The sequence below is a fragment of the Phascolarctos cinereus genome, unplaced genomic scaffold (genome assembly GCF_003287225.1).
Source record: "Phascolarctos cinereus isolate Bilbo 61053 unplaced genomic scaffold, phaCin_HiC Scaffold_5;HRSCAF=322, whole genome shotgun sequence".
Lineage (NCBI taxonomy): Eukaryota > Metazoa > Chordata > Mammalia > Diprotodontia > Phascolarctidae > Phascolarctos > Phascolarctos cinereus.
Genome location: NW_027555958.1, coordinates 286,518,838 through 286,532,208, shown reverse-complemented (window position 1 = coordinate 286,532,208; position 13,371 = coordinate 286,518,838). Strand labels below are relative to the sequence as shown.

The 13,371-nt window shown below is 46.3% G+C and overlaps 1 protein-coding gene across 1 annotated transcript; it reads right to left on the bottom strand.

Moving 5' to 3' along the window:
- Positions 1–992: 992 nt before the first annotated feature.
- Positions 993–10,867, bottom strand: OTOP3 (otopetrin 3). Its single transcript, XM_078155742.1, has 7 exons — positions 10,849–10,867; positions 7,459–7,875; positions 7,153–7,289; positions 5,813–5,871; positions 5,317–5,435; positions 2,119–2,939; positions 993–1,927 (listed from the first exon to the last, which is right to left on the bottom strand). The coding sequence occupies exons 1-7, from the start codon at positions 10,865–10,867 to the stop codon at positions 1,757–1,759; spliced, it is 1,743 nt and encodes a 580-aa protein (XP_078011868.1). The 3' UTR covers positions 993–1,756.
- Between the last annotated feature and the right edge of the window lie 2,504 nt (positions 10,868–13,371).

Sequence of the window (13,371 nt, the reverse complement as noted above, 5' to 3'; positions counted from 1 at the left end):
GGTCCCCTGACCCTAGAACCACACTGGTAATCAAGGAAAATGTCTACAGCACCCAGTATTCTAAGGCTGTCTTTTATCCAAGCACTAGTTGGTTTAGTTCTGCTTAGCTTTTATTTGAGCAGATGAGAATGGGGGCATTCAGGGTCATATGGCCATAGACAAGGGCTTTTTCCCCCATTTGAAAGATGAGGAAATGGAGGCCCTGAGTGGAGAAGAATCCCACAGATATTAAGTGGCAACACCAGAAATGGAACCCAAATCTAACCCTCTTTCTATCACACAGTGCTCTTTCATTCATCATGTTAGCTCATTTAAGCCTGCATTAATAATCTTCCAGTCCATCCTTGTCCTCCTCCTTCCAGCCCCATTCCAGGTGGGGCACCAAGGACCTACAGGGACATGCTGGAGACCTGGCTGTCAGGATGAGAAGAATGCCTGGCTAGGCCTTCCGTCTGCGGCCCCACGGTGATGATTCACTCTGTGTCCAGCCTAATGTTGGGGCTGGGGATTAGGGCTAGATCAAGGTCAAAACAGGTAGAGAGGGTGTTTTCAGGGCCGGCCCTGAAAAGCTACCTGGCTTCTTTTCTCTACCTTTTCTACTTCTTTATCACCCAGTGGAGCGTCCAGGGCTTGCACACAGAGCATAGCCCTATTGTGCACACTCCCAGCTGCTAATCTGGCCCTCTCCAAGGAGAACAGCTGCTCCCCACTTACCTTGGTTTGGGAGTACTTGGTAAGAGGGTGCTTCTGTAAGGTGAGGCTAGCTCCCCACCCCACCCCCAAAAGTGGCTTCCTTCTTATCCTAGGTGTTTCCCTCCAGAGCTAAGTCCATTCTTTTCTGTACCTAGATAACACCAGGGCAAAAAATATTCTCTGGGTGTCTCCCCTCCCCACTACCTAGCACCACTGCAGAAGAGTGGAAGCCCTTTCCTTCATTCCCAAGGCTGAGTGACTGTTTTGCCTCTGAGAACAAATACAATAAAAAGAGCAGGTAATCAATCAAACAAACAGGTTTTATGGCAGCAGGAGAGAGGAGTCCAACATAGCTTGGCAGCTAATTAATGAGCTTGTTAGAGGACAGTGTGTGTGTGTGTGTGTGTGTGTGTGTGTGTGTGTGTGGTATGTGTAGGGCTTGGTGGAAGGGAGGGAGGGGTTGGTGAATGGGTGGAGTGGCCCCCCCTGAAGACGATAGGTTTGCGGCTAACTTAGTTTAGGAAGATGGCCCTGAGCAGTGGTAGGACAAACAGGTGCAGAGGCAGGTATGAGATGGCCTGCTGAGGCATTTGCTGGAAGGGGGTACAACTGTCTTCCCACTCCCCAACCTCTCATACAGACCCCTGGCACAGGCTCCCCAAACTAGCTCTAGGAAGAGCCACTACCATGTACCAGGATTGGACTGCCATCTGTGCCATTTGGGGCTCTCAGGTGATTTAAAAACATAAACATATGTAGCCCCTCCCACTAGCACCCCAGAATAGCATCTGGGGATCTCATCCTTGGCTCTGGAGAAGACAGCAAAGTGTCCCCAAACCTCCAGGTTGATGGTTCCTGGAGGCAGTGAGACTTTGAGGAACCCACTCTAGTTAGTTTCTGCCTCTGCTCGAATGGAGGGATACTTGGATTTCTTGGCTGTGGATGGAGAAGAGGCTTGGGGCAGGTGTCTTCCAGTAGCCTCTGGAACTGTATGGCTTGGGATCAAGGCAGAGGAGAGAAGCCGGAACAGTGCCAGGGCTGACTGGCTGTGGACTGTCTTGAATCAGGCGCCGAGGTAGACTTCTACTAGCCCCCCAACAGAATGCATTCGGTAGAAGACCCCCAGAGGTAGGCCAAAGTTGACAATAGTGAACCAAGTCCTGTAGCCATAGAATTCTTTCTCCAGTCCATTCTCAAACTCAGGGTGTGTGCCAAATGCTGGCATCATCCACATCTAGGGCAAGGGAGGGAAGACATAGGTGACTGGCTGAGAAGGGCCCTTTCTCCTCCCACCAGCTCATAGCTACAATTGAGACAACCCCTCCACCCCCTTTCATTTAGCTAGCTCATTATCCTTGACCCAGCACTTCCTACCTTAACCAAGTGGCTCTATCAGCCCCATCCCAGAGCCCATCAGCTACCCACCGTAATGTTACAGAGGATGAGGAAGATGGAAATTTCCTTAAGAACTCGACGCTTCCAATTGAGGTGGCTGTAGTTGTGGATGTAGGCCAGGGATACCCTCTGCAGGCCCTGGCCCAGCTCCAGCATGGATCCTCGACGAAGGCCTGGTGGGCACTCCTCCCCTAGGCCATCATTCTGGCGCTGGATGGGTGTCTCCCAGAGTGGCTGTCGGTGCAAGCCCTCAATGATGAAGAGGTTTTGGGTGATGTGCTGAATGATGATCAGGATTGAATAGGCCAGGATAAGTCTGTTGAGCAGCTCTTGGACATTGGTGGCCACAATAGCCACGATGGAAAAATAGGAGATACCAATCTGGCCCAGGGCAGCACCCATAAGAAGTACCACATCAAGGCTTCGAGTGGGGTTCTTGACTGTGTCCATTTCCCTCTCTTCCAGTCCATGTATGACCGTACCCATCAGGCACGCCAGAGTCATGACAGGCAGGACAATCACATAAAAAGTATAGTAAAGGGTAAAGTACTGATAACCAATGGAGGGGCCGCTGGCCTGGATCTGGAAGAGGACAAAGACACTGACCCCTGCCACCAGAGCCAGGAAGCCCAACAAGGGACCAAAGATGGCTCCATGGAGGTGGAAGTTGGGCCGGCCAGGACCAGCTATGTGAGGAGACAGCTTTCGGCCCACATTCTTCCACATGACATAGAGGATGGCGCAGCAGATGAGGTTGTATTCGGTGCTGAAGGGGTAGAGCATCAGGTAACCCTTTTGAAAGACTTCACATATAGTTGCATTGAGGCAAAGGCAAGTGTTGGTCTCATTGCCTAGGGAAGGGTGAGACAGAAGATTTGTAAGGTAAAAGTATGCCTGTATGTGAAAAAGTATGGTCATTTTATGAACTCGCAGATGGTCTTTGCTTTAAGAAAACTCGATAGACAATGTGGGAGAAATGCAGAAATTTTGTACAGGCACAGAAATAGTTATGGGGCACATAAAATATGTAGGGGAAGGAAGTCCCCTTCCCCATTTCCATGATGTTATTGACTGGACTGAGCAGTTAATTAACATCACGTCAGCCAGTGACATGGTTTTAATTGGTTGCTGGCTGGTCTGATGCCAACTGACCCCTTTAGCTCTCCAATCACAGGCAAGAGGCCATATTCTCTTGATTCTGTCCCTTTTCCTGATTCAATACAAGAAGAAAGTACCGGGTAATAGTGCAAAGATACAAAGAGTCCATTGCTGTTGTGGAAATACCAGAGCAAAACTAGATACTTCAATAGGACTTCTTTACTGAGCTCCTAAGAGAGGTAGAAGGTTTGGAGGATAGGGGTGAGGAGAAGACTTTTAGCTGGAACTTAGGTGTCTTTAAATATCCCATTTGGGTAGGGGGTATTGCTATGTCTTGGTACATACCACCTCCACTGGGAGGTTATATATGTGGTAAAAATGTTTATCAGAGGATGGTTATTCATATTGCAAAATGATTTAATACAATCTCAAGCTTTTTTTTTTAAAGACATTTAAAACCAGATTGACTTAGAAAAGCTTAGTCTACTGTTTCACCAACACATTGAGGGAAGTATGCATTATTTCCGTATGTACCTTGCTTTAGGACGTTTAGGTGGCACAGTGGATAGAGTGCTGGGTCTGGAGTCAGGAAGACTCATCTTCCTGAGTTCAAATCTGGCCTTAGACAGTTACTAGCTGTGTGACCCTGAGCAAGTCACTTAACCCTGTTTGCCTCAGCTTCCTCATCTGTAAAACGAGCTGGAGAAGGTAAATGGCAAACCACTCCAGTATCTTTGTCAAGAAAATCCCAAATGGGTCATAGAGAGTCGGACATGACTGAAATTGACAAACCTTGCTTTACCTAATCAGTTTATTTGCCCTTGAAAGTGGGCTGTGCAGGTTTGAATGTATGAAGAGTATAAAGCTGATGTAAGCATGTGACCATGTCAAGCAGACTTGAATGTTTGTGTGTTTGTGTGTTAAGTTTCAACTTTGTAGGCTGAACCGATTTCCTGTGGGCTCACCTGATTTGTGAGGCCCCAAATAGATCCACCAAACCTACCAGCTAGGTGTTGAAGTGGGTAAAAGTCAGGTCAGGAAGATCTGAGTTCAAATCTGACCTTAAACACTTATTAGCTAGGTGACCCTGGGCAAATCACACTCGGGCTATTTGCTTCAGCTTCCTCAACTATAAAAGGGGACGATAACAGCACCTACTTTGAAAAGTTGCTGAGAGGATCAAATGAGATAACATTTTTAAAGACCTTTGCACAGTTTTTGGCATGTAGCAGGTGCTATATAAATGCTGATTTCCTTCCCCCCCCAATCTCTCTTCTCCTTCATCTCTCAGACTACTGTTAAAGGTTAATTCATTTCAACCCTAGAGCCTTTTTAGTTTTCAAGAATCTTCTATGACAATGTAAATGCCCCTGGCATGAGATCCTTCTCAGGAAAGAGTCTAGCAGAAATTAACTGGCAGACCATTACTTGGGAGGAAGATAGATGCTGGGAAGGGGAAGGTAGAAGGTGTCAAGGGCTTCAGGGCAGGTGAGTGTCAAAGAGGAAGGAGAAATGTGGGCACTAAAGACAGTTTTCCATGTCTTGTCACGCAGATACAAATACATATATTTATATTTATAATTTATACCAGGGTACTTATATCATGCAGGTATGTATATGTACCAGGGTGATGCCTGGAACATTTTTGGGGGAATTCATGCTTTTTTTTTTTTCGGATCTTCCTATTACCAATCATGAATACATGTGTTCCGTATGGGTATGAATGATGAGGACCACAGGTTTATATGAGCACATAATGATGTGGATGGACAAATCACTCAGTTTCTTCATCTATAAAAATGACAGTGTTAGACTAGTTAACTGGCGAAGGTCCCTCCTGCTCTATCTATTATACCATGTATAACAGATAGGTTGTACTCTATCAGGGATATAAGGGCTAAGCAGGGAGAAAGGAGTGGGCATCCTAGGAGCAGAGAATGTTAGAACTGGAAGGAGTTAAAGGTCACCTAATCCAACCTCATCACTTTAGACACTAAAGCCCATGGGGAGTAAGTGGCTGCCTTGAGGTCACATAGCAAGTGTGTGGTTGTGCTGGGACTAGGCTAGAACCCGAGCTTCCTGCCTCTTGGTTTGTTGCTGTCTTCACCATCCCTGGCTGCTGCTTTATACCTGTGAACTTTTCCACGAGGGCATCCATTTCAGCTTCAATTTCCCGATGCATGGAGTCATTGGTGACGGCCAGTATCCAGAGGAGCAGGTTGGTAGCCATAGTTAGCATCAGTCCGCACCTGGGTGGGGGGAAGCACTTGATAACCTTATCCCTGACCCTGAGCCTCTCAGACTCTAAGCTCCATACTAGGATATCCCATAACCCTTTTCCAGACTGGCCCTGAATCCTCGGCTCCCCTCCCGTACCTGATCGCTTTCCCAACATGCCCTCAAGGAGCTCTTGCTGGGAGTCTAAGAGTGGGAGCCACAGATACTTAAGTGTGGGGAATGACAAGGGAGAGACCCACTGAAGCCATTTCCCAATGAATTCCCCAATTGTAAAACCAGGATAGGTCTTTTGGTAGAGGTATATTGGGCATGGGCTAAAAAGTGGGCTGTGGAGAATGTCTCAAGGGGCTCAGGGAAAAATGGAAGGGGCTTGGGAAGCCCTCCTCACCTGGTAAGATTCATCTGGACCTGAACACAGTCTTTGCTGTGGCTCCATAGCGCATAGGTCTGAAAAGAAGGACTTCAGCTGATGACAGCTTGTGGGGGCAGGGAAGAGACTGGAGATAAGGGAGTGCAAATGTGTGTGCATATGTCTGTGCATGTCAGTACACGTGTGTATGAGGTATCTACATTTAGTTTATGTAAGGGTAAGTGCATAGTAATAATAATCATAGATAACATTCATATAGTGCTTGCTATGTGCCAGGCACTGTGTTAAGCCCTTTACAATTATCATATCTTTTGATCCTCAGAACAACCCTGGGAGGCAGGGGCTATTATGATCCCAGTTTTGCAGATGAGGAAACTAAGGCAATCCTCTGATTAAGTGACTAGCCCAGGGTCATACAGCTAGTAAATGTCCGAGACCAGATTTGAGCTCAGGTCTTCCTGACTCCAGGCCCAGCACTCTGACCACTCTATCCATTGCAAACAATAGCTGGGATTTACATAGTCCTTTTAAGATTTATAAAGCCCTTTACATATACTATCTACTTTTATTTATTTATTTATTAAATAGTATTTTTTTTTTTCCCCAGTTATGTGTCAAGAAAATTTTTAGCATTCCTTTTACTATCTCATATTATCCTTACAAACCATTCATTGAGGTTGGTGCTATTTACAGTCCCCATTTTATAGTTGAGGAAACTGAGTCTGAGAGAGCAGCTAAGTGGCTTGCCTGAGGTCACACATTTAGGAAATGTTGAAGGAGAATCAGAACTGAGGTCTTCCTAACTCCAGTTGTCAGACATGCCACTGGGGAAGTGAATAATGAAATGGAAGGCAGTGAATTCCTGATCCATCTAGGTCTTCCATATTGAAAATTGCTAAACTCAGCTTTGCCGGACTTTAATTCCTGTGCTTTATTCACAGTATTCCCTCCCACCTGCCTATTGGAGCGTGCATGTGTATGAGCAGGAATGAATGATTGTATGTTTGTAGGTATGGGCCTGAGTGCTATGTTAAGCTGTAATAGCTTTAATATTAGAGCTTTAAGCTTTAATAACTTAAAACAGTACTAAGATTTTTGGCATACCCCGTATAAGTGTTTTTAGGTTATGCATTTATAAGGCAGTATGGATATATATGTCAATATTTAGTTTACAAAGGGATGTGAGTATACATAGGAGTATGTGTCTAGGAGTGCATGGGCGTATTTATACCCAAGAATATGTGTAATGTGTAGGTATATATGCACACAAAGGGTGTATGGCTAGTATGTAGTACAGGTTAGCATGTGAGGGCATTTGCCTGCATGATGTCTCCGGCGGGGTGGAGAAGTAGCATCACCTGAAGACTGATGAAGAGAATCTCAATGATGGGGAAGACAATTTCCACCTCAGACTTGCAATGGATGTGACTGATGATGTAGCCAATTCGGAAGACGTTGAGAAGTACGGTGCAGCTACCGAACAACACCAGGGAGCCTGGCCAAAGTGGAACCATCAGAACCTTCTCTGTCCTTTCGCAGCCCTCTCCCCTCACCCGGTGCCTCCCACCTACCTCTTCTAGGGAACAGCATCCCTATCCCTGGACTTATCTGCCTTATCATTCTTCTGTTGGTGCTGAACAAGGATGAGGCACATGCTTACTTACCCTGAACCCAGACAGGCCCAGCGTGGGGATCTTGGTACAGGATAGCGTGTGGCAGGTAGACGGTACCCACCATGTAGTAGAGAAGCCAGAGGAGGGCAAGCACCTTGAGCACCGCCAGCAGGATCCAGACATCACCCAGGGTGATGGCCACGTTGTTGGAGATCATGCTACAGATGAAGGCTCCCCCCAGGAACACCACATTGAGTGCCAGGAGCCCAGAAAAGAGCTGGCTGGTCTTCTGGGCTTGGCGATCTCGACGAAGGAGCAGGGAGAAGTGCCGTTCTAGCCATGACTTGTCCCTTCTGGGACCAGGGCCCCCCAATTCCTTATCTTCCTTAGCTGTAGTCTCGGGGATCCCCTGAGGGTCTTGAGAGGCAGGGAAGGGGCAGTGGAACTTTAATGTGAGTATATACCAAGCTCAATATAACTTTAGATCTGCTGCTAGCTGTTGTCTGGGTAGCGGGGTGGCACAGTAGACAGAGTGCTGGGTCTGCATTCAGACCCATCTTCCTGACCTCAAATCTGACTTTGGACACTTACTAGCTATGTGATCCTGGGCAAGTCACTTAATCCTGTTTGCCTCAGTTTCCTCATCTGTCAAATGAGCTGGAGAAGGAAATGACAAACCACTCTAGTATCTTTGCCGAAGAAAACCCCAAATGAGGTCACAAAGAGTCAGATAGGATAGAACAACTAGCTGTTATCTAGGGTGGAGGTAGGAGAGGAGGCTCCCCTTTCTTGTATCAGTTTATGGATTTCTCTTTTTCCCTCTTCCTGCCTCCCCACCAGCCTCTGATTCCTCAGAAATCAACTTTCACCAACCTAACCAGGTGTCTTCCAGTGGGTGAAGGCCACTTCTGTAATTGTCCCTTACAAAAAAAAATACAGATTACTCCCCACTCCTTTACTGATTTCTCCAAAGGCTCACAGATCTATAGCTTGAGGCTATCAAGTCCAACCGTTTCCTTTTACAGATGAGGAAACTGAGGCAGAGAGAGGTTAAGTAACTTACTTGCCCCTAGTCTCACACTAGTAGGTGTCTAAGGTTGGATTTGAACTTAGGTCTTCCTGACTCCAGCTCCAGTCCTTTATCCATTATGCCACTTCTATGCCAACAACTAGCTGCCTCTCTAAACTTTCAGATACTACAGCCACTGTCCATCTCTTCTCCCACATAGCCTGAGACTTGGCTTTATATATTCTTCCACTCTGATCCTGGTTGACTCCATTCCAGCCCTTTTCCCCATCTGTAGTTAGAGAATCAGGAATTCCTAATCTGACACTGAATTGTTTTACTGACTGAAACATATATTCCTTTTCCTAAGATTTCTACCACTTCTTTATGTTACTCCTTGAGATGCTCCCTGATCCAAGGTATTCAAACCTAACTCCTACTTCTATCTTGCCCCTTCCTCTCCTTTCTCCTCCTCCAGTTCCAATACAATACTACGATTCTCACCCTTCCTTTTGTAACCTTCTCCTCCCCCTTCTGCTCAAATTGAGTTCCTAAGCAATATCTCTTTCTCACCCTCTTCCTCTGCATCCTCTTCTTACCCCATCATTCCCACTTATTCTGGGATCTGGGCTGTCTCAGGGACCCTTAAAGACTTCCCTACTTCAGTAACCCAAGAGTTAGACATGGCAGCTTCAAAATCTTGCCCTTGCCTTGGTTAATTTATTTTATTTTTTTTAGCATACAACACATGTCTGTTTATCTAAGTTATGCAATTGTGTGCACTCTGCCTGTGCATCTAGATTTTAAAATAAACTTGCCCTCTTTAAAGCTGTTAGGTTTTCTTTTCTCCCCATCTTTATCATCTTCTTGCCAGCTTTTAAGCACCATATTCCTGGAGAGTAGCCACAGAGAGGTCCCTGGTGAGTATCCATAGGATCTACAGCTGGAAGTAACCTTAGAGACCCAAACCCCTTGTTTTACAGATGAGGAAACTGAGGCCCAGGAGTGCAAAATTGATTTGCCCAAAGATACCACTATATCTGACACTCAATCTATCAGTGATGTCCAGGACCTAGCACAGAGCAGGCCCTCAATAATCATTCTTATCATTTTCTCCTGGGCTTTCACACCTAAGCAGGTGAGGCCCAAGACATTCATTCTAGTATCTTCTTGCTCCATTTCTTCCAAAACAGGCAACTTCTCCTTGGAAGGATGCTTTCTTTGGAGGTCTTGGGGACTAGTGGTGGTGGAGAGCGGGGTGAAGATAGGAAAATGCAATCCTTGAGCAAAGGTTCTACAAGCCAGCATAGGGGAGATAACTAAAAGGTGAGGAGCTAAGATTCTCTCCCTGGTTGGTGTTTTCTCCAGCTGTCAATGGAATGGGGAGCTTGGGGCTGAGATTAGATGTTTTTCCACTCTCAAAACTCAGGGCTGCAGTGAGTTGAGGCCCCATAAGGTTGGAAGCACCCCCAAACCCAGGAGTCTTCAATTCCTAGGAGATGGCAGCCTTTCAGCTATCGAAGCTGTAGTAGGAGGCCTGAGCAGCGGTGGAAAGGCCACTGGAGAAGGTGCTTTAAGACTGAACAGAAGGAAGTTGAGGTATCAGCTCTGTTCACTACTCTGTATGTTGCAAGGGGAGGGAGGGACCAGATGCTAAACTGGTTTGTGGGTTTGGGTTAGAGAAGCAGGTGATAGAAATCCCCTGGAGCTGTTAGGGAGGGGAAATGGAGGAGGGAGAACACAGACAGGGTAGACTCTGGACCTGGTAGCGATAGAAAGAGGCCAGGGGACATCTGGAGATATGGATAATTGAGTTCTCCAAGGATACATAGAAATAAGGGTCAAAATCACCACAGTCCCCTTCCTACTCCACCCTCTGACTTCCCTTTCCCTAGTGACTTTTGTTCCTCCGGATTTCATCTCCATTCTTGGGGATAGGAACTTTGACTGGGTCTCGGATTCAAGATCTTTCCTCACCTCTTCCAGATGTGGAAGGAGTGGGGAGGCCCTAGGGGATGAAGGGCAGAGAATTCCCCCCTGACCCAGGTAGCGCTGCTCTCTGGATGGTCCTTAGAATCAGTCTGGAAGGTGGCGTTGCCTTGAACGAGGAAAAGTAGTGCGGCAAGGGGCCTCGGTGGGAGAGCTGGAAGTGGCACGGGGCAGTGGGTGCTGGGACCCCTTAAGGGTCTTTCCAGAGTGATCGTGGCTTCTCTCCTCTTCTGGATTCTTTCCCTCTACATCCCTGAAGAATCCCCACCCCTCCCCATGCCTGACTCCGGGTCCCTATTCTTAAGCCTGGCTCTTGGGTCCTTCAGCTTCTTCCAAAGGTCCTGCTCTATACTCTGGGCTAGAGTCCAGTGAGGGAGCAGCCGTGGGCAGATGGCAGAAGGTGGGGAGCTGTATGGGGGTACTGGGCAGGGCCCGAGCTGCCTTACCTGAGACTTGAGCTGTCATCGCTGCGGACTAACAATCAACTGGAAGGAGCTGGGCTGCTCCGTCCAGATGTGTCTCCAGCCTCCCCCTACTATCCCGACCTATATCCCTGGACCCTCTCCCTCGGCTGGACTGCGCACCCACTGGCTCAGTCCCAGCGGCTCATTGATTTTTCCTGTTGACTTTGGAAATCTCATTAATCCCTCGTTAATTATACCGCCCAAGGCTTCTCTGGCCCGGGAAGGGCAGCCAATAGGATCGGGGGCAGGGCCGTCTCAGAGCAAATTGGCAAATGGGCCATGCTGTCGGCCGTGGAGAGGCTGGACCAGAGCCTACGGGGGTCGGAGACGTTTGGCTGACTAGTCAAGGAGTACTGGGCGGGGCTCAAGCCTTCGATTAAGGGAGTCAATGGAGAGGGCGGCAGGGACCCCAGATTTGAGGGGGTCTTCCCAACCCTAGGAGGTATGCGTCCAAGACACCTGACTGGGCCCCGGGAAATAGGACAGGAAGGAAACCGAGGCAAGTTTCCCCCGGGTGCCCAAGACACCTGAGCGCAATTGCTCCAGAAAGCTTCTCGTGGCCCCTTTCTATGTCAGCTTCCCCTGATGCCAAGCCCTGTGCCATCTGCCTGCCACGCAGCAACGATCTTTCTACCCTCAGCTGCCGTATCCAGAGGCCCTTAGCTCCTTCTTCCTCTCTCTGATTTTCCATATCAGACTGAAGGAGAAAATATGGAGTCTAATTCTGACAGTTTGGGCTGTGAGGCTTTCTTTCCTCCTCCCCGATAGAAATCCCCTTGTCTCTCGTGTGAGTCCTTCCCACCCTGTAATTAGAATGTCACTGAACTGCTGAGACTGGTCTTAGTGCTTGCTGACTGAACGTGCTGAACGTTGGGGTTTTTGGGATAGACAGATCAAGAGACTTTCTCCCAAAACAAGTTGAGGAAATCCCCACAATGCTGCTCCCAGAACCCTGTTGATTCCTCTTCTTATCACCCTGAAAATGTCTTAATGAGCTCTAGGGTAGCTAAACTTGAGGGCAGCTGCCTTCCCTATCACTGGTTCTTACCTGGTTTCTTCTTCCCTTCTGGCTCTGTTTGTCTCTGTTATCTCTGTGATTATTGTTGTCTCCAGGAATCATTTTTATTCTCTCCCTAGAACTTCTCATATTGGTATTGGCTTGGCTATAAAGTGTATTGAGGTCTTGGAGGGCTAGTGGATGCTGATATCAGATACTGATGCACTGTTGGTGAAGCTGTGAATTGGTCCAACCATTCTGGAAAGCAATTTAGAATTATGCTAAGAAAGTCGCTAAAATGCCCTTTGGTCCAGAGATCCCACTGCTAGACAAGACATATACCATAAGGAGATCAATGATAAAAAGCCTCATACACACTAAAAGCTGATTTTTTTTTTGAAGGAGCAAGAAACTGGAGGAGGAGATGACCATAGATTGGGGTATGTCTAAGCAAGATGTGTTACATGAATGTAATGGAAAATTCCATACTCCATTATAAAAAATGATTAATATGAATATAGAGAATCATGAGAAGATGTATGTGCACCGATTCAAAGTCATGTAAGAAGAAACAGAAGACACATTCTAGTGGCTCCCATATTATCATCTTATGAGTCAAATATAGACTTCTTTGTTTGACATTTAAAGCCCTTCACAATCTGTTTCTAGCCTAACTTTCCAGGATTATTACACATCACTCCCATTTCATACCCTGTGGCCTAGCCAAACTGGCCTTCTTGCTGTCCATCGCTCACAAAACTGTACCCCAATATTTTCTCCCATCACCTAGTGCCTTCTCCACCAAATACCTATGCACATAGATCTATGTGATCTATGTGTATGTGCAAACCAAACACAAGGTATTTGGTTTATATATATATATGCATATACTATACACTTATATCACATAGACATACATACATGTATTATACACATAGATCACATAGATAAATGTGCATATACTATACATGTATCATATAGATAGATATGTACATATACTATACACATGTACAGTATATGTATGTATACACATATATGTGTATATTTGTATACTTACATATACACACCCACCTGATAGAATACAAGCTTCTTAAGGACAGGGATTATCTCAGCTTTTACTGTTGTCTTTGTATCTCCAGCAACTAATACAATCCCTGGCACATCATAGGAGCTTAATAAATGCTAGCTGATTGAATCACAATGATTATAAGGATTAAATGGGGGACAAACCAACAACAAAACAAAGGAAATTAAATGTGATGAAATTATAATGACCAGGTTTGGCCCCAAGGAAGAGATTTGAGAACATAACACCCCTCCTCCTTTGCAGAGGTAGGGGGTAATGGGTGTTGATCATTACTTCTAATGTTGGACTTGGTTGATAGGATGGTAGTTTTGGTGAACTTTTCTTTCTTAAATTCTTTGTTATAAGGAATATGTTGGGTGATGTAGGTGATATTAAAACAAAAGGTATCAATAAATTGGTTTTTTAAAAATAAGTTATTGGG